Genomic DNA, 19,277 nt, shown 5'->3' with positions numbered 1-19,277 from the left:
GCTCCATGTCCTTCCAAAAGGTCTGGTTGATTTGGTGGAGAACACTGCCATCTGCTGGCCACGTATGCAAGAGTCATGTTTCTGCTGACTTGAAAAGGATAAACGTAAACTGCAGAGCTACAGTTTGAAGTAGGTCTACAAATCACAATCACATGGAAGCCCTGAATGATTTTGCATTACATTGTGACTTCTGGTTGCTGCAGTAGATCCTTTGGGCATGACACTTCAGCCATCCTGCCTTTGTGGAAATGAGAGTGATCAGTGAAGGTCACTAGGGCCAGTCAGCCTCAGGGCAGCTGCTATAACCGTGTACAGGAAGCAATTGAATAATGCATTCATACAGAAACCATATGCACTTCTGGGAATACGCTACAAGTTACTACTATAATGATTGTATATCTCGTCCATGGACCTCGGGTGTACTCACACAGGCGGCTGGAGTGTGGCTGGTCTCTGGGCTGAAAGGTGAAGACCTGTCCCTGTGGTTCTCAAACTCTGGTTCATCGTCCAGAAAAATCACCCCTTTGTCCATTCGAGGCTTTTTACGGCTCTAGAACAGAAAGAATTCCTCACTATGGTTCGACACAATTGAAAACACACCGTGGATCTGTTAATGTTAAAGTTGTGAGTTGTTATCCGAGGCAACACTGATCTCTGAAAAGATCAGATGGAGCATTGAGGAAAAAGGAAATCAGAACTGGGTCCGTTTGGCCTGCAGTCTGAACGAAGCCTTTCTTTCTTGTACTAGAGTGAAGTTATTTTTGCAACGTATAATGTAGATGTAAATATAATGTAAGTATAATGTAAATTTTACTCACAAATCAAAATGTGTGCGTTTGGTGATTAGTTGGTGAAAATAAACACCAGACAGCCCTCAAACGAGTAAATCATTTAAAGAAATGTTGATACGACGTTGAACTATTGTGTCGCCCTCCACTAAAGCTGCTGCTCCTCAGCTCACCTTGACTTCAGCCGTCCTTATGCGTTTGCGATCAGGCTGAAAGTCATCATCGTTCTGAGCTTCCCTTTCGAAAGACGACTGCAGTTTTTCAGACAAACGTGAAGCGAGGGACTGTTTCTTCAGAGAATCTTCTGATGGACACACAAAAAAAACAATGTCAACAAAGTTATGATGTAAATTAGTTTACAGTGCCTTTGTGTGCCTAAATCCACTCACCGTTGCTAGTGTGGGGTTGGGCCGGTTTGCAGGGTGACTGGGTCAGGTCCACCACAGGAGTGTGAGGAGACGTCTTATTGGTTTGATTGTGGCACACACACGTGCAGTGACAATTCTTTACGTCTCCTCCACCCTTCTCCTTTTGGCTCTTCTCGTCCTGAGAGAGGAGTCCTTGCTGAAGTTTCACTGTTGAAACATTGTAGAGGTGGTTGTAGAACAGTGTTAGACATTAGACATTAATGTATGTATAGCTGCGATGTGATTTATTATGTATGTAAGTTGGCACGACATTTCATTGACTAAAATTGCAAAACAACAGAAAATGAATTATTTTTATATCTGCATTTAATGTAATAATTCTTATAATGATGCTTTATGGATCGATTTCATCTGCCTTATGGTTATGCCTCTGTTTTATGCACTTTGAGTTGCCTTGTGTATGCATTGTTCTCTACAAAGAAAAACGAAATAAAAGATCATCAATTAAAAAGACTAACACACTAACATTCGATTAAAGTACATAACGTTTTCGCTTTATGTAATTGGATTGAATTTAAAATTAAAGAAAACATTGTTAATGTGTTTTTTTTAAGATTAATTTAGACCCTAAACCTATTGAAACTAAATACTTAGGCACAATCTTGGATAAACATCTGAAGTTTCCCATGTAACCCATGTCTGCAGAAAGTCAAATCAAATCTTGTCTTTTGTTAAAAGAGTTGTCTCACCGTGCTGCTAATGCATGCAATGTTTTTTTCACATCGGTCATATTGCAGCAGTCACAGACATCAGCTTCCTTTGAAGCCAGTCACTTCTTTTGTCATCTCTCAGGCAATTAATATATTGGGCATGAAAAGTATGAAATGGCATCAGGGCGTCAGGGCTCAGACCCTCCTCCTGAGCCTCTGTCAGTGCAAACTGTGTGCTCCCAAAGTTCAGAACATCTTTCTGACCGACAAGCTTCTCCTTGTTGAACTCTCTCACCACTGGACTAAAACTGCAGACTAATATGAAAATCTTTAGCAGAAAGCTCAAACAGTGGCTTAAGATAGTTGTCACACCAGTGTGTCAAGTCAGTGTGCCTTTTCTTGTTTGGTTTGTTTTATCTAAAAGCTCCCTATGGACAGGTGTTGAAAATGAGCACTTTAAAACAATGCACCAGGTTCTGATCTCTCGCAAAACCTTTTACAAGCATGAGCTCCAGGCCCAGATCCGAGTTCACACGTTCAAATCAAACAATTCACTCACAAAGCTGTCCCTGCTGCCAGGCCAGTGTGGAGCAGAGCAGAGCCAAACTCTTCCCACTCCCCGTAGGACTCTCCAGAAGACAGTGCTCACTCTTGTTCAGCCCCCGGACGATCTGAGGACACATGCACACACAGAGAGAAGGACGGACGGTCAACAGGAGAGGAGCATGAGCAGCAGACAGGCATTCCAAAAAATAAAGACTCACAGAATTCATCATGGCCAGCTGAGAGGGGTAGGCCTTACAGGGGAACTGGATCTTCACCCCTCCGATGGTGTAGTCAACAGGAGCCGCCATGTTTCTGCTCAAACAAGTCAAATATGGAATATGTTGTTCATTCAACATGAACACAAATACAAACACTAACTAAAGGCATTCTGTTGTCTACACATTCTCTAAAAACTAACGTTATACTTGTTTGTACAGAGACATCTTTTGCTTCAAATTAGTAAAGTTAATAAATAATTGAGTTAAAAGTCTCCTCACTAGACATTTAACAGATTTGTTTTATTCTGTAAATCCTTGAACATCCTGGAGCCAAGTTATTTCTAATCACAGATGGAGGGCAGCAGGGGTCAATACAAGTCTATGAAAGAGACACTGTTTTAGAAGGAAATCTACAAACGTAGTCCTTTCCACACTGATGTTTTTCAATATTGTCACCATTTCTGAACGCTGTTATGAGGGGGAAAAACAGACCTTGGTTTATTTTTGCTGACAGAGAAGACTATAAATCTCGCGCCTGTTTTAGCTTCATTTGGATAGGCCCATTAATTACAGAGAAATGTCACGTGACCACAACCTACTGGTGACCACAGGTGTGAAATTGATAGGTGTGTTCGAGATGCGGTTGCGGCTCGCCTGGATGATCGGCAAGAGTAGCCGACGCAACGGGAGCGGAGAAAAAAGTCTGAAGCCCATCCAACCGCTCCACATGCAGAGAACAACGAGAGCGGCCTCAGATCACGCAGCGTCTCGTTCAGATTGCGTTCATTTAAAGTTTATCCTGAATAAAAGTACCTCCTGCTCGGTTTCCTTTACTCCAGAGACATCATTCATCTTCAGAGAAAACTTTCCCATTCGTTTGTTTGTTCAAGTTTGTGAGAAAAAATATTTTTTTTAAATCACGAGTTGTTCTGTAAGAGCATCAAACATGAGCTCTATTTTAGGGGCGATACAGAACTTTAATAGTTCCAGTCATAGTTTATTTGTTCAGATCTAAAGAGGAGAGGGGAGGGGGCGAGGAGCACGTTTCTGATCACAGCAGACTCGTATCCAATCACCTGAGCGTGAGCCGCGGACAGGTGGGGGTTTTCCCGTCATGCACGGGGCCGTGGAGCCGCTGCAGTTGCCTTTGAAAAGATGCAGCGGCTGATCAAGTCGGCTGGTCTCGTTGGGGTCTCACGATCTTTCCGTGCCCCAAGTGCCCGTGACCCTCTGGAGCAAGTTGGACAGAAATCTAACCGGCATGCACCGTGCGTCTGCAGTCGGCTGTCAAAACTGGCTCATCTCGAACAAACCTACTGTCAACAACAATGTGAGCAATCAGGGGCGGATTTAGATGTCATGTGATGTCTCTCATCTTCTCACCAAGCTACTTGAATGCTGACAGGGGCTCACTCTCAGTTAGTGCTTTTGACAGGACAAAATATTATAACTACTTTATAGCTGAATAACAAGCCAGGTGCCAACTCCTGTGGCACAAGAGCCACTTTTTTAATTTATTATTATTATTATTTTTTTTTACAAAAGTTTACATTTCACCTGAGTTAGAACCCCTCTACTTATATTATGGACAATTCCACCATTTGTATATAATTTTGGGAGGCTCAGCCTGCATCTAAAGAGAAAAATTGCCTTGCGATGAAGTAAAACTTATACCCCCCATAAACATTCAACATTGTAAAATGTGTTGCCACCCCAGAAATGATCCCTGACCCTGCTTGCCGTGATTTTTTTTTTCTAGATCCATCCCTGTGAGCAATGTTTATTTACATTTACTGCCAGCTACATGATTAGAAATTCACTAATGATAAATAAAATAACAATAAGATAAGCATCAGGGCCAGAGTCAGCAGGTCCATGTTATTAATTGTCAGTTGCTCCGGAAAAATGCCTGAAAGCGCGTTTAAGAACGTCATCTTTGGTTTGATTCTGCAGACAAAGCCACATGTGTAATTGATCTAATGAGCTGCACACACCTGAAAGCAATACAATCATTCATATGTGACAAAACATTAGCCATTTTGTTGTAAATTTGCTAAGCAGTTTAGCACGTTCTGACACACTCTTCAAGGCTGTGCTTTACTGGCATTTCCCCAGACTCACTTATGCTCATGTGTCACACTCACAACTCCAACATCCATGTAAACACATCCATGTAAACACGCCTGGGCATGTTCTGTTAGCATGCTACTGTAAATAAACGTGTGCAGCACAATGACAGATGTGTAGTCCGTCAGTAAAGTCAGGAACTGTGCGTAAACAAACCTGATGTCCTGATGTTTTCACTGACCTTGTTCCAGGGCAGTTTAGCGTGGATCACAGTTACAGTTACACAGTTATACAGTTATATCCTAGTTAGAGCTAGCTTCGACCCGTTCGAGATCAATGTTTACGTCAAATCTATAACTTGGAGCAAACATAATTGTTAAGGAAATAAAACGACACCACGCAGAGCGGTGAAACTCAACGGAGAATGTTCATAATTAGATCAAGTCCACATTTTGTTCCACAGGTTTGTTCCCGCTCAGAAAACCAGGCTAAAATGTGACAATCCTAACGCGGAAGTGATTCTGAGACCTGATTGGTCGAGAATGTCGAGTTACGAGATGAACCAATCAGAAAGTGTAAACAGTAGGCGTCATCTATGGAAACCAGCGTTGTCGTCGACTGAAATTGGACTAAAACTAATTTAAAAGTTTTTCATGAGAATAAAGCTATGACTAAAATGCCCAGGTATTTTAGTCGACTAAAATAAGACTAAATACAAAAGAAAAGGAGAGACTAAAATCATCCAAACTGAAAGAGCCTCATAATGTAAATTCATTGCCAAAATGAACAGCTCTGAGCTTTGTTCATGTGGAGCACCTCCATGAAGCAGAGAAGCTGATTAAATAATGATTATAATGAATATTATAACAATATATATATATATATATATACATATTTATATATATAATACAGTCGATTAAATTTGTCTTAAATTAATTTACTTTACTTTACTAAATCTCACTAAAATTGAAGTCCATTTTCGTCAAAAGACTAAGACTAAAACTAAATTAAAATATGTCGTCAAAATTAACACCGATGGAAACTAAATGGATTAATTTTCATGCATATACTCAGTGCTTAATTTTATCCCCCGTTTGGGGGAACGCATTCCCCCAATTCATTTTTTTTCAGGGTAAAGGATCCGGGAAATATTTAGGACGATCCGGCAAAAAATGTATCTGATATAATGGTGTCTAATGAGAGCGTTCCGGCAAATGTTTTGGCCTGTTCCCCCAATCCAGCTCATCAGATCAAAAGTGTTCCTGAAAATACTAATTTACAAATTAAGCACTGCATATACTGTATTACTGTATTACAAATTAGTCTGTCACTTCATGTGGTAACACTTTATTTATTTAGCATACATTTCCATTGACTAACATTAGCTAAAAACTGTATATAAAGTGGAGAAATAGCCGTGGAACAACTCCATTAGCTGCTGAGTTACTGCTGGTAAACTGTGGTGTCCAAGTGTTTTAATGTGAACAATACCTCCAGTATTTTAAATTTATTTTAACAATTGGATACTAACTATTTTTAACTTTAAAATAGTTAGTATCCAATTGCTGCTAATCCCATAATGCTTAGTGATGTGACATCACATGCCCGAACTCTATTGTCTTAATCTCCAGGATAAGTGAGCACAGCAGGAAATGAGATACAAAATAAAATCACATACAGGTACATATTGCATTGAATCAATTCAATTCAGTTCACAAAAACACACCGCATATACTTTGCAAATATGTCAAACAAAGGAGTATTTGTCGTAGTTGATAGGCCAACTGTCTGTTTTTATTTTTAGTAATATTACACCAGTTGCAGTGTTAACGAGCTACAAACATGTACTTTTTTTCAGTAACTATATCACACATTACTTACAGGGATATGCTAGTTATAACAATCCTCAAAACAAAACACAAGAGAATGGAGGAAAAGAAGGAAAAGAAATCTCTGACTGCACTTTTGCTCAGGGCATTATTGCAAATTTTCATTTTATAATTTTTTCATTTTATTTCAAGGTCACTCAGAAGTAACTAAGTAGTGTAAGTCAGCTACACTTTTGAAACAGTAATATGTAATACAAACATATTACATTTTTAAAACTGTAACTGATATAGAAAAGATGTTAGTAGTAATGTCTGTAAATAAAAGATATCCTTTTTGCAGTCTTCTAAACGTTCTCTGTGACATTATTACTTGCAACACAAACTTAATTTTGCAAGATTTTAAGAAAACAAATAAAGAAAAATAAAAACAGGGATTTAAATCCGTGTACCTTTCGATCATTAGTTATTCCGTTTCAAAATAAAATCAGAAAAACAACATTTCCATTCGTTTTTTGTTTTTTTCCCTTTCTAAACTTGAATTAGAAAAAGAAATCTTGAATACGTCAATGTCAATGAGTTTGTTTTGGCTCTAGTTGTTTTAAATTCCCCCCAAAATTATGACGTTACTATTATTTCGTTTTATTATTGTTTGCGACACCGGAAGTGAGGAGAGACCTCAGCTCAGAGCCGCTCCTACACTTGTTTGGAAAGTTTTATGCAGATATGGGCAACACATGCAGAGATCAGAGATGCTTTATATTACCACGGAGGGAATGGTTGCTCAGAAATATCCGTGAGGAGATTCTGCTTGGAAAACAACCTTAAAAAGCTGGGCAGACACTGTGCGTCTCCATACCCGTCGCTATGGGCGGGCCATATGGGGCCGTGCCCGTCCCCAAAGATGCTTGTGCCCCCCAGACACAGATGTGTTGTAGTCTACGTGATACGCAGGTATACGCCGTATAACCACGAGAAGCCGCTACAAATTGGGCAAAGATAGGCTACGTATCACTCATTTGCGCAGTGTTACTTTTGCGCTTTCTGCCAGATTAGAGACCAGCCCAAACTCCATAACAGTAACTATTTCCTCTCCTGACACCGAGAGAGGGCAGTTCATCCCTCTCTCTCTTTCTCTGGCACGGTTCCCTCCAAGCTGCGCTCAATTGCGCACGGCTCCCGTGTTGTCTGGTCACAAAATAAAATATAGCTGATATGATAGAGGAGCATTAACGATCATCCTCCGCTCTGAGAGTCCACGATGTCGCCTCTTTATGCTCATTTCCCCCGTCCCGGCTCGTGAGAGGCAAAGGCAGTGACAGGTGCTCGTGTGTGTTTTACTACAACGCGCTGAAGTCGAAAAGAGCCCGCGTTCCAAGTGTGCGTTTTACACTCAGACACTGGAGCTTTAGTGAAGCTGAGAGAGACTGAAAAGTGGACGCGGCCACAGCACTGACCGAGCCATATTCATGGTCCAAAAACGGTGGCACGAGTGTGTGTGTGAAGTTTGTTTGAAGTTTGCTGAAGTTTGTTTTTGTTTCCCTCTTGCGCGAGGGAGAGAGAGACAGAGGAAAAGTTACTCATCATTTCCAGTAGCAAATCAAACCGAAGCAGTAGGTGAACAAAATAACGGAAGTTGTTTTAGCAGTGTTTGTTTCCACTGCATTGCAAAGAAATGGGTCAATATTTTATTTAGAATTTTTTGCCTTTTCAATTTAATTTAGAAAATGGAAATACAATAAAACAACCACATAATTAGTTTTTCTGATTTTATTTTGAAACGGAATAACTAATGATCGAAAGGTACACGGATTGTTTTAATATGTAACAATGGCAGTTTTGTAAATTAATATGTGGAAAGGTAACAGAAGACCCCAAGATAAGGGCCTTTGTAATTTTGTTTTGTTATTATTGTTTTAAAATTCACATAATAGCTCATAAAATTCCTCGGTTAAATAATGTCTTAAGGGAGTAAGCAGGAGAAACTTAAAAATCGCGCCAACATCAAAAAATACACCTCATGTAAATATACAGTAGGCCTATGTGTAACTATACTATACAAACTTACTGAAACTACTTACTGAAATAATCACCTTTGGTCAAGGTTAACCCACAATTGCTATTTCTTTGCAGAAGTCTTGACCCAAAGGATCATTTTCTGGATGTTCATTAGTTCAATACAGTGCTAGATAAACTCCGAAGTAACAGTGTGAATGTACATGAATAAAGGATTTCACTTTGTCATGACATTATTTGTGAACTCAGGCCCTCTTCAGATTAACCACAGAGACAGAGTCCCCTTCATAACAAACCCGAAACCCTGGAAACAGAGGCTCAGGGAAGGAGGAACAAAAGGTGTGGAGGTGAAATAGTTTTCCATCAGAGCGGACGTCATAGAAGGTCAGAGCTCCAGCCTCAGTGTCCAGGAACACGCCCACACGCCCTGAGTCACGGGATGAGGAGGAAGAGGAGCAGGAGGTAGGAACTGGAGAGGATATCTTCTTGTAATGGGCAGAGTAACGTCCATCATCGATCCTCAGACTCCAAGACTGATCGTTGAGACCAAATCTACACTCCTCTCTGTCTCCCCTCCGTCTGATTCCTCTGTAACTCACGGCTATTTCTACCATCCATCCACTCCACTCCACCTCCCAGTAACAGCGCCCCGTCAGGCCAGTGGAACACAGCACCTGGGGGTGGTCTGTGAATCTGTCCCCATGATCTGGATAGGGCTGCTTCTCTTCCACACGTGTCACCGTCTGTCTGCCCTCAGACAAAAGAAGGTTCTTCTGAGCTGTGTTTGGATCTAAAAAGAACTCACGGAAATCTGTGGACACAAACACAATGACTCACGAGATCACTTCCTGTTTCAGAAAATCTAAATTTATGTGTTTTCTTTTGTTGACAAGGTTATTATGGTACACATGAGCATCAAAAAAGTGCTTCAGGATAAAATCATAATGAAAAAAAAGTGTAACCCATCAAAATTGAGAATCTAAATGAATTACACAGAGCTGTATGTTGCCCAGATTGCTGTGACAAATGATTAATTTCTAACCATGATTAACAAAGTTATCACAATAACCACAATCTCGAAACATCATGTCCCGTGGCGCGCATTCAGTAACAATAAGTCTTCTGCTAATTTCCGCGAGGGAAGTGACACACGTATATCGTTATTATTGACGTTGTCCTTGTGCGGCGTAAAAATCTCATTGACCTTAATTTAAAAATACTTGAAGGCCTATATGTCATTAAATATTCCCTTGAATTAAGCAAAGTCACCGTACTGAACCGTTCTGAATACCCTTAAACACCAAAAGAATACAGTTATTCAGAATTTCTATTCTAAATACGTAACGGCAGTACATGTAAGTCCCCAACACTGGTCATACATGAAATTAACTATAAAGTAAAGAAACTCACACTTTCTCAGACCTGGCATCATCCACTGTTCTCCAGCAGGATCCAGCCTGGAACACACAAGTTCAGTTTACCAGACCAGACCAAACTTAGACCAAGTAGTTTGGGTCCTACTGAACCTGTAACCAAGCCTGAGAGAGTCCTGGGGACAATTGATATGAGCCGTCAGGTATGTGTCACTTGAGTGTGGTGCAATTTGGTGCAGACCATCCCTGCAAGAGGGAAACTTCCAATTTATTGCCAACTTTGATGTAGTAGTAGTAGTAGTAGTAGTAGTAGTAGTAGTAGTAGTAGTAGTAGTAGTAGTATATCCCACTGATCTGATCTAAATGCACCTACAGAATCCAGGACCAACACCTTAGAGTGTCCAGGAGGTGCTCACCTGAGAGTCTCCAGACGGCAGAGGGGATCGTCCAAAAGAGCAGTCAGGAGCTCAGCAGATGGCCCTGGGTGGTTGTAGCTCAAGTTTAACTCTTTCAGATGGGAAGGTGTGGTCAGAGCTGAGGCAAGGGACGTCCCACCCCTCTCTGAGACCAGACATCCAGATAACCTAAAGAAATAAATCTTCAATGGAGGTATTCAAGTAGTCTTCTGTACTCAGTGGTTGAAGTCTCGAACGTTTCACCTCTCATCCACAAGGCTTCCTCAGCAAAAACTAAAAACTAAAAATATTTTGGAGTGTGCCTGCTCCCAATTTGGTCGGCTCTGGCTGTGATAGACACAGCATCACCCTCTAATGAGGACGGTAGCGTGATGCAGGGCTGGACTGGCAGAAAATATTGGCCCGGGACTTTTGGGTCAAGACTGGCCCTCTCAAAAAATCAGTCATACCATAGGCACCAATTAATGTTCTTCCCAGTGGATGCCCAGTCAAAAAAAAGACGGGCTCGACCTCACAAACCCGTGGTTATGAGCGCTCGCCGGGTTCCATATGTTGAGCACCGGGCTCCATAGGAAGAGCCCAGAGATATACTAATATACAGTATACTAATGTTATGCTATACTTACTATGCTGCACAGGTTAGGCTATACTTATTGAATCATTTTGTAATTAGGGCAAATTTGAGTGGGTGCTGAGGTGCTCCACCCCCGCAACACCCATGGGATCGGCGCCTTTGAGTCATACAATATTCAATGTCGAGGCCATGAGCAATACAATAGCTGCATGTCATTTCTGCCAAATTCAAGCTAACGTCGCAGAGCACTCAAAACTTTAATCTTGTCGTTTACAACTACAACTCCCAACATAATGAGGAGCATGTCATGAGAACTTGCAGTATCTCTTGTGGGCCGGTGTGGTGCAAAACGGGCCTGATCTCTTACCTGGTCAGACCGGCCCCAAAGTACGTTGGCCCATCGGGAAAACTCCCAGTGCTCCTGATGGCCTGTCCAGCCCTGGTGTGATGGGAAAGTCTCACCTTAGAGTCTCCAGTCTGCAGGAGGCATTCTTCAGTCCAGAACACAGCAGCTCCACCCCTGAGTCCTCGATGTCATTATTACTGAGATCCAGGCATGTCAGGCTGGAAGAGCTGATTACTGAGGCCAGATGACCACAGCTGTTATGGGATAGGTTACAGCCGCACAGACTGAGGAGAGAGGAGTGTTAGACTAGAACTTTGAGAAACCTCATTTAATTAAGTCTAGACTCACATGGCTTTGGTGGACGCTTTAACAACCAGTAGCAGACCCAGGAGAGCTGTCTCTGATCGCTGGTATTTCCTCAGGTCAAACTCCAGCAGGTTTGAGTCTGAGGACAGCAAGAAGAAGGCCACAGCAGACCACTGGGTAGGTGAACTTATCCAGCAGAGACGCCCTTCTTTCACATATTGTTGTATCCCCTCCACCAGACTGCGATCGTTCAGCTCGTTCAGACAGTGGAACAAGTTCAGGCTTCTCTCTGATGGCAATCCCTCATTTAGCTTCTGTTTGATGTACGTCACTGTCTCCTGAATGGTTCGTGGGTTACTTTCTGTGTGAGTCAGCAGACCTAGCAGGTTCTGGTTGGTCGGCAGAGACAGGCCCAGGAGGAAGCGCAGAAACAGGTCCAGGTGTCCGATTGGACACCGCAAGGCCCGGTCCACAGCAGAGCGGTAGAAGGCCTCAGGGTCAGGGCTCTCAGAGGAGTATGGTTGTGACAGCAGGTTCTCTCCAGAGCTGAAGAACGTCTCATGGACATGAAGAGCAGCCAGAAACTCCTGCACGCTCAGATGGATGAAGCAGTAGACCTTGTCCTGGTATAGGCCTGGCTCCTCTCTAAAGACCTGTGTGAAGACTCCGGAGTAACGAGCAATCTCTGCAGCGTCCAGCCCACACTCGCTCAGGTCACTCTCGTAAAAGATCAGGTTTCCTTTCTGCAGCTGCTCAAAGGCTAGTTTTCCCAGAGACCGCACCATCTCCCTGGTCTCTGGAGTCCAGTGCATGTCTGCTCCTGTTCCCTCATGATACTTGATGTTCTTGACTTTGGCCTGGACCACCAGGAAGTGGATGTACATCTGGGTGAGGGTACAAGGGAACTCTCTCTTACTGGTCTCCATCAGATGAAGCAGGACGGTGGAGAGGATCCAGCAGAAGACTGGGATGTGGCACATTATATACAGAATGCTCGATGTCTTGATGTGGGAGATAACGGCTGTGGCCTGCTCCACATCTCTGAACCTCTTCCTGAAATACTGCTCCTTCTGTGGGTCGCTGAACCCTCGCACCTCTGTCACCATGGAGATGCACTCAGCAGGGATCTGATTGGCCGCCGCGGGGCGCGTGGTTATCCAGAGGCGAGCGGAGGGAAGCAGGCTCCCCCTGATAAGGTTCACCAGCAGCTCCTCCACTGAGGCGCTTTCTGTGGGTTCTGTCAGGACCCGGGTCCGACTGAAGTCCAGAGGAAGTCTGCACTCGTCCAGACCGTCAAAGATGAAGATAACCTGGAGCTTTCCAAATCTGTAGAGACCTTTTGTTTGACTGAAGAAGTGGTGCAGCAGCTCCACCAGGCTGAAACTCCTGTCCTTCAGCACATTGAGCTCTCTGAAGGTGAAGGGGAACAGCAGCTGGACGTCCTGGTTGGCTCTGCCTTCTGCCCAATCCAGACTGAACTTCTGAGTCAGAACAGTTTTCCCAATGCCTGCCACGCCCTTCGTCAGCACTGTTCTTATGGGTTTCTCTCTCAGCGATGATCTAACTTGTCTCCTTGTCTGCTCTGCTCTCATCAGTTTCTTTCGTTTCTTCTGCTCACGTGTGATTGGCTGCTCTGTCAGCTCCACTGTGATAGGTCGCTGTTTGAGTGCCGGGCGTTTAAAAATGTCCTCGCATGCAATAGTGGTCTCTTCTGCAGTCGGTTTCTTGAATGCTGCCTCAATGTGCTTGACCTCATGTTCCTGGTTGACCTCTGAGGCCCCTCCCTCTATGATGTAGAGCTCTGTGTAGATCTGCTGCAGGGGGGCGGGGCTACCTTTTCCAACCATGCCCTCAAACACACAGCTGAACCTCTGCTCCAGGTGAGACTTCAGTTTGTCCTTGTAAACTCCAACAGAGCTCCCTGGGGACAGAAACAACATGCAAAGAATTAGTGTAAATGTGTAGCAGTTTCCACTTCCATGTGAGTTCCTACATTCACACATCAGGAGTGTTACAACTTTTGGCATTGGTGGTGGTTAAAGAATGAGCTCAAGTTAAGCATTAAACAGATGATTGCCAGGCATGTGCTGGTTTTCTAATGGACAGTAGACTGAGAAGTTCTCACGGTTCCTCAGACGCTCAGCCAGCTGCTCCTGCTTCATCCTCCTCAGGAAGTCCAGGGTGATGTCCAGCACAGCGTCTCTGCTGCTCTGCTCCTCCTCACTCTCTGAGGGACTGTCTGGGTACTCTGAAGCCAGGAGCCTGTGGAGCCTCTTTAGCTGCTCTTTGACAAATGTAAGTACATCCTCCTCCAGACGCTGGAACAGAACAATAACCAAAGAGCTTCAGTCAAAAGAACAGCACACATGTTGTGGTTGTGGGGCATACTCACCGTGAATATAGCATCCAGCTGCTCTTTTGGGCCTGCCTCCCTGTTAACAACATTGGTGCAAATAGTTGGTGAACTGACAAAGATTGCCTCTTGAAGCGGTGTTTGGCTTTCAGTGAAAAGTCAAATAGGTAAGGAAAATAGAAAATGAGCGCTGCTTTGGGTCCCATGGTGTAACAGGTTGTAGTAGACTCACGGGTGCTCTTCCAAGGAGCCGATAGTGCATGAGGACAGAGGAGAGACTGGCTGTGTGTGTCAAAAGCAGTCAAAAAAGGTATGGAGGCAAAAATTAAAAATCCTTTATTTATGCATGGACAAGAAGATTAAAAAACGCCAATGCGTTTCAACAGCTATGTCTTCATCAGGGCGATTTTTGTGAAAAAAATCACCCTGATGAAGACATAGCTAATTTTTGCTACTCCGGAGTGCCTCCATACCTTTTTTGACTGCTTTTCAAATAGGTAAGCTTTGTCGAAAAGAAAACCCTTCTGTGCATAAAAATGAGGATTTAATGTACAACCTGCTTGCTATTTAAAAACAGCACGATACAGCAAGATACAGCTGTGCTCCAAAGTTAACATATCCTTGCAGAACTTTAGATTTTTTTTACTCTTTTTCAAAGAATATGAAAGAAAACACAACGTTATTATTTCACTCATAGTTTGTGGATGTGTTGACACCACTAACTATGGTATAATAGTTAGTGGTGTCACCAACTATGACACCAAGAGCATGATAGATGATTTTAGAAATGCAAATATAAACTGCACTTGCTCTTTGCTCCACTTTACTGTAGCTAGTTCACTCTACCGTGTTTGCACAGAGTTCTGGAGTAAGCAGCTCATACCTCTCTTCTTCGGGAAGCAGCTCACTAAACGTAACAATCAAATCTTTGGAGCGGTCACTTTGCAGAGACACAGAGCTGAGAGCAGGTCTAGGCCTGGGTTCAGACCTGGGGCCAGATCCAGGGGAGTCCATGTTGGAGGAGCTGAGAATCAGAAGAAGAGTCCATTCAACAGAACATACCAGAGGCATGCCATTGGTTTACAATAACCCATAGCAATTTTATTATAGATCCTAATATTGTTTAAAATCTGTTTTATACCAAGAACATATATATATGTTTTGCCTTTTGTTGCAGAGAGCAGAGATCTCTTTGCTTTGGCTTGCAAACTTCCTTCTGCAGGCGCTCGACCTTGAGGTGAATATCGCAACCCTCCAGCCAATCAGAAGCCTGAGTTTATGGGGCTAGCCCAAGATGACGTTCACGCATCGTATTGGACAAAGTCACTGCCAATCAATCAACAAACGATAAAACTTTGGTGTAATCTAGGAAGTGTTTTTTATTGCGGATATATTTCCATCCCTATCGCTGTTGTTTTTTTTAAACTGGATTATCCTGAATCATTGTGTCTCCCAAAACTGGGGCTTGTCCAGACCTTCAGCCCACGACCAGCACCTGGGTCTGTCCCAGGACTTCATTTGAGGACACGGCGCTAATAGGCTATATGCACAGTTTCCCCACGTGACGTCTTCCTGGACAGTCAGCCAGACGCTGGACTTCCTGTCGCTGATCGTTTACGTTCACAATTAGCAGGTTCCCACACAAATATAGAGAAGCTCAGGATCTGGTTAAGGACAACGAGTTACTGATGGAGTCACAGCAACGTATTACAAACATCATGTTCACTGTGAATCCAGCACCCAAAGGAAACGCCAGCTGTCGTAAGGGGCGGAGCTTTTATCTTACAGCTAAAGGCTAGTGTTGAAAAATGATAATATAACATGTAAACAAGTAAATATTATTTAAACTACTAACAGGACGATTCTTTTTTGCGCAGGCTCGTTCTAAACTTTGCGCTAGTTTTATTTTTTATTTTGTTAGCTGCGTTAGCCTCAAGACAAAACCATCCACCGTTATGAACACGGAGGTTTCCTCCAGTGAAGTCGTTACGTCAAATCTTAAGCTATTGCTTCATTTCTGTGGGACCTGCTAATTTTTAATGGGAAGAGATAACGGACAGGAAGGACAGCGTCTGGCTGACTGTCCAGGCGGAAATCATGTGGAGTCACTGTGCATAGAGCCCATACGGCCTAACATGTGTGTGTGAAGGGCACGGCCCGCCTCAGGAACACACAGTGATGTCGAAGGGCGTTTTCACACAGGCTGTAGGTAGGTCGACTTTCAGGGACTTTCAGCCCGACAGCGGCACTTTAGGGTCAGTGTGAATGAAACCGCAGCACTTTAAGACGGTCCAAACAGCCGCTCCGACTGCAGCTGAAACCTGTGGTCCCGGAGGGGCCTGATCCGCCTTCTGCGTCGGGGCCGGTGTGGTGTGAATGTGGCTGACCTCTGGTGAACAACTCTTGCTTTGATGCCCCTTTTTTTGCGGGAACAAAGAATGAATCCACACCGTCTGAGGATGTTTGGATTACTGCTCTGACGAGGCAAAATGGACCTACAACATGTGTAAAAACAGCCTAAGTTTCACCGGACTGAAATGAATCTGGGTTTACATTTAATACTAACGGCATTACAAATGTGTAGTGTACGTGCTGTTAATCACGTGTTTAGACAGCAGAATCAAAGGTCTTAAATCAACGCAATGAATTCACTTTGTTGTCTGACAAAAGTTAGTTGGTGGAATGTCGAAAAGAGCAGCTGTGTCAGGCATTTGCCAGAGAAAAATTGTATGTGCAATTTTATAAAAAATGCTTTAATGATTTCTATGATTTTTTTTTTACCCATGCAAGAAAGAATTGTCCTAAGGTTGTGCAGTTAGTTTCACTTTCACTATGACTGTGGCATGACACAAAAAGAAAAACAGTTTGGACTCAGACACAGAGGTAGGCACTGCCTCTGCCGTCCAATGAATGAAACACACATTTCTAAACTTTATTTCATCAATTTCACAAGCTATTTGTTTGTACGATAGAACACTGACTTCTTTGATTATGATTATCGTTTTATTGTTTCTACACCTTTTTGCTGGTCTTCATTTTACTTATATCAATGGGAAGCTTATAAATGAGGGATATACTTTCAATAAAGGCCAGAGTCCTGTAGTTACTGAAGTATCCTTAAAGTTCAGTATGAAGTAACTGGGCCATTTCAATTCTAACGTTAAAAAAGAAAAAGGAGTTTAGAAGTTCAGAACCTGACGCAAAGGCACAGCGTCCAATGACAAACAGTCTCTTCCATTTCACTCAGTATAGGCTCTCCGGTGTTACGTCACAAATCAGACTGGCGGTTAGCAAAGGGGAAAACAGATCGTTGGCATTGGGTGTTTGTCATTGGACTTGAGAGGATTTATTAAGCTTAATAATTGTCGGATTGTGATTACCATGATAACCAGAAAGTGGACTTTGGTCTCGATGAATGTTTGTACAAACTGCCAAGAGGTACTTGGAGTCATGACCCAAATAACTCAATGTTCAGATTTGGAGTTCGCGACCTGCAGACCTGTCTCACTGACACACCAGCTCATTTTCTCATCACTTTTACAAACTTTAAGATCTGTTTTTATGTTTAACCGCAACGAGTCCAAGGTTTAGACAAAAGCAGCTTTTAGCATTTTTCTTATATTTTATGAAGTTAGCATAAGAAATGCACACTTCACTAATCCATCGAACTTTGTGCTGAATTTCACACATTTATGTTTGCATTTCGGGAAATAATCATGATTTAGGTTAAACGTAATGCAGACTAGAAAATGCTTTCGAAGCTTTTAGGCGACGTTCTTTTTAGTTTATTCGGCTTTAGATTTAGCTAAAGCGTGATTAACATGTGTCATGACATTAAACATTTGATTAACAATTTATTTTATGTTTAAAGCAAAAGAAATTTGGAGCTTGATGTTACAGTTGCGTTAAACTTTTAAACATAATCCACACAATTTGTTGAGATCTGCAGATGTCGATTCTAATCAGTATCTTGTTTACAAGATCGATGGCTGCAAACACACAACAGCTTCAACTGAGCGACACAATGTCATTCACAGGCAAAATCACTCTCTAATATCGGGATTGTTTTCATCAGATATCACAATGTCCCCGGATTGTGTCATATTTAGTAAGTAAGTAAGTAAGTAATTTTTATTTATGTAGCACCTTTCACAGGCAAAGGCCACAAAGTGCTTCACAACACAGTTAAAAGCAGAAATTACATACAATATAAAAAGGGGTCAAAACAACACAGAAATCATAGCAGCCCAAAAGTAGCTAATTAAAAGCTTGAACAAATAAATGTGTCTTAAGTTCGCTTTTGAAAGAATCAACAGAGTCAATAGAGCGCAAAGAGGGTGGAAGATCATTCCAGAGCCTGGGAGCAACAGCCTGGAAGGCTAGTACGAAAACTTGTACGTGGAACCTTTAGCAGATTCTGATCCACAGACCTCAGAGCCCGCGCAGGGGTGTAAGGCTGGACCAGAGCACTGATATAAGAAGGAGCCTGACCATGCACGGCTCTGAAGGCTAGAACCAGAACTTTAAACTTGATCCTAAAGGACACTGGCAGCCAATGAAGCTGTTTTAAAATAGGGGATATGTGGGTCCTCCTGTTTGTGCAACAAAACAAACCGTTACAGTAGTCTAAACGTGAAGACACAAATGCATGGATGATAAGCTCCAAATCATTACGTGAGACCATATTCCTAAGTTTAGAAATGTTCCTTAGTTGAAAGAAGCAGTTCCTGGTTAGCTGCTTACAGAGCTGCACTAATGACACGTCTTTGTCAAAAATAACTCCCAAGTTACGAAGGCTTGGTTTCGCAGACTGGCCTAAGTCACCCAGAAACTGTTTAATCCCTGGTATTGAATCATCAGGTGCGATTACCAGGGTTTCCGTTTTGCCTGCATTTAGCTGCAAAGAGTTATCGCTGAGCCATTGTTTTATTTCCACTAGACAATGGAGCAGAGAGTTTAACTAATTATTTATTCACCTCTGGTCTTCAGGGGGGGCCTCACTGAAGTCAGGAGGGTAACTTTTGGAGCGGTCACTTTTCAGAGACACAGAGCTGGGAGCAGGTTTAGGCCTAGGCTTGGCCCCAGGTCCAGGTCCAGGTCCAGGTCCAGGTCCAGGTCCAGGTCCAGGTGGGTCCATGTCGTTGGCGCTGAAAAACAGAAGAAGAGTCCTTTTCACATTTGAAATTAATGAACCCTAAAATGATGATGTCAATGTCTACATTTTTATCATTTGGTGTGTTTCTTGTTTCTTGTTGTTTTTGCATGTTTTTACGTTTTTAAAATGAAACGATGGTTGAATTGTCTGAATTCCATAACCCCCTCACGGCCTCATCCTTGTGTCCCACTGAGGGCCCCGTACCACAGTTTGTG

General features: G+C 42.7%; 2 protein-coding genes across 2 annotated transcripts in view; both read right to left on the bottom strand.

The window, feature by feature from the left end:
* brip1 (BRCA1 interacting helicase 1) overlaps positions 1 to 4,934 on the bottom strand; it is a gene marked incomplete at its 3' end in the record, with an annotated part of 49,946 nt that extends 45,012 nt beyond the window's left edge. Inside the window, exons 1-6 of the mRNA XM_079562845.1 lie at positions 4,914 to 4,934; positions 2,631 to 2,727; positions 2,426 to 2,537; positions 1,178 to 1,363; positions 962 to 1,092; positions 428 to 550 (exon numbers count right to left, since the gene is read on the bottom strand). Of these exons, the coding sequence (XP_079418971.1) occupies positions 428 to 550; positions 962 to 1,092; positions 1,178 to 1,363; positions 2,426 to 2,537; positions 2,631 to 2,720 (642 nt within the window). The 5' untranslated portion in view covers positions 2,721 to 2,727; positions 4,914 to 4,934. The remainder of the gene's footprint in view (positions 1 to 427; positions 551 to 961; positions 1,093 to 1,177; positions 1,364 to 2,425; positions 2,538 to 2,630; positions 2,728 to 4,913) is intronic.
* A 4,322-nt stretch (positions 4,935 to 9,256) lies between these two features.
* LOC306966806 (protein NLRC3-like) lies at positions 9,257 to 19,030 on the bottom strand. Its single transcript, XM_079561622.1, has 7 exons — positions 18,884 to 19,030; positions 13,947 to 13,986; positions 13,680 to 13,872; positions 11,597 to 13,475; positions 11,365 to 11,532; positions 10,329 to 10,496; positions 9,257 to 9,350 (listed from the first exon to the last, which is right to left on the bottom strand). The coding sequence occupies exons 3-7, from the start codon at positions 13,714 to 13,716 to the stop codon at positions 9,341 to 9,343; spliced, it is 2,262 nt and encodes a 753-aa protein (XP_079417748.1). The 5' UTR covers positions 13,717 to 13,872; positions 13,947 to 13,986; positions 18,884 to 19,030; the 3' UTR covers positions 9,257 to 9,340.
* Between the last annotated feature and the right edge of the window lie 247 nt (positions 19,031 to 19,277).

This window comes from Gobius niger (assembly GCF_951799975.1).
Source record: "Gobius niger genome assembly, chromosome: 1".
In the NCBI taxonomy this organism is placed as follows: Eukaryota; Metazoa; Chordata; class Actinopteri; order Gobiiformes; family Gobiidae; genus Gobius; species Gobius niger.
This window is presented reverse-complemented; position numbering and strand designations above follow the sequence as displayed.

Bases quoted from the DNA above. Each gene is read 5' to 3' on its own strand.
- LOC306966806 (XM_079561622.1), bottom strand. From the start codon at position 13,716: ATGAAGCAGGAGCAGCTGGCTGAGCGTCTGAGGAACC. The intron at 13,476-13,679 runs GTGAGAACTTCT...TTCTGTCCCCAG, and splicing joins GGCTGAGCGTCTGAGGAACC to GGAGCTCTGTTGGAGTTTAC. The intron at 10,497-11,364 runs GTGAGACTTTCC...TTATTTCTTTAG, and splicing joins TGCAGACTGGAGACTCTAAG to GTTATCTGGATGTCTGGTCT.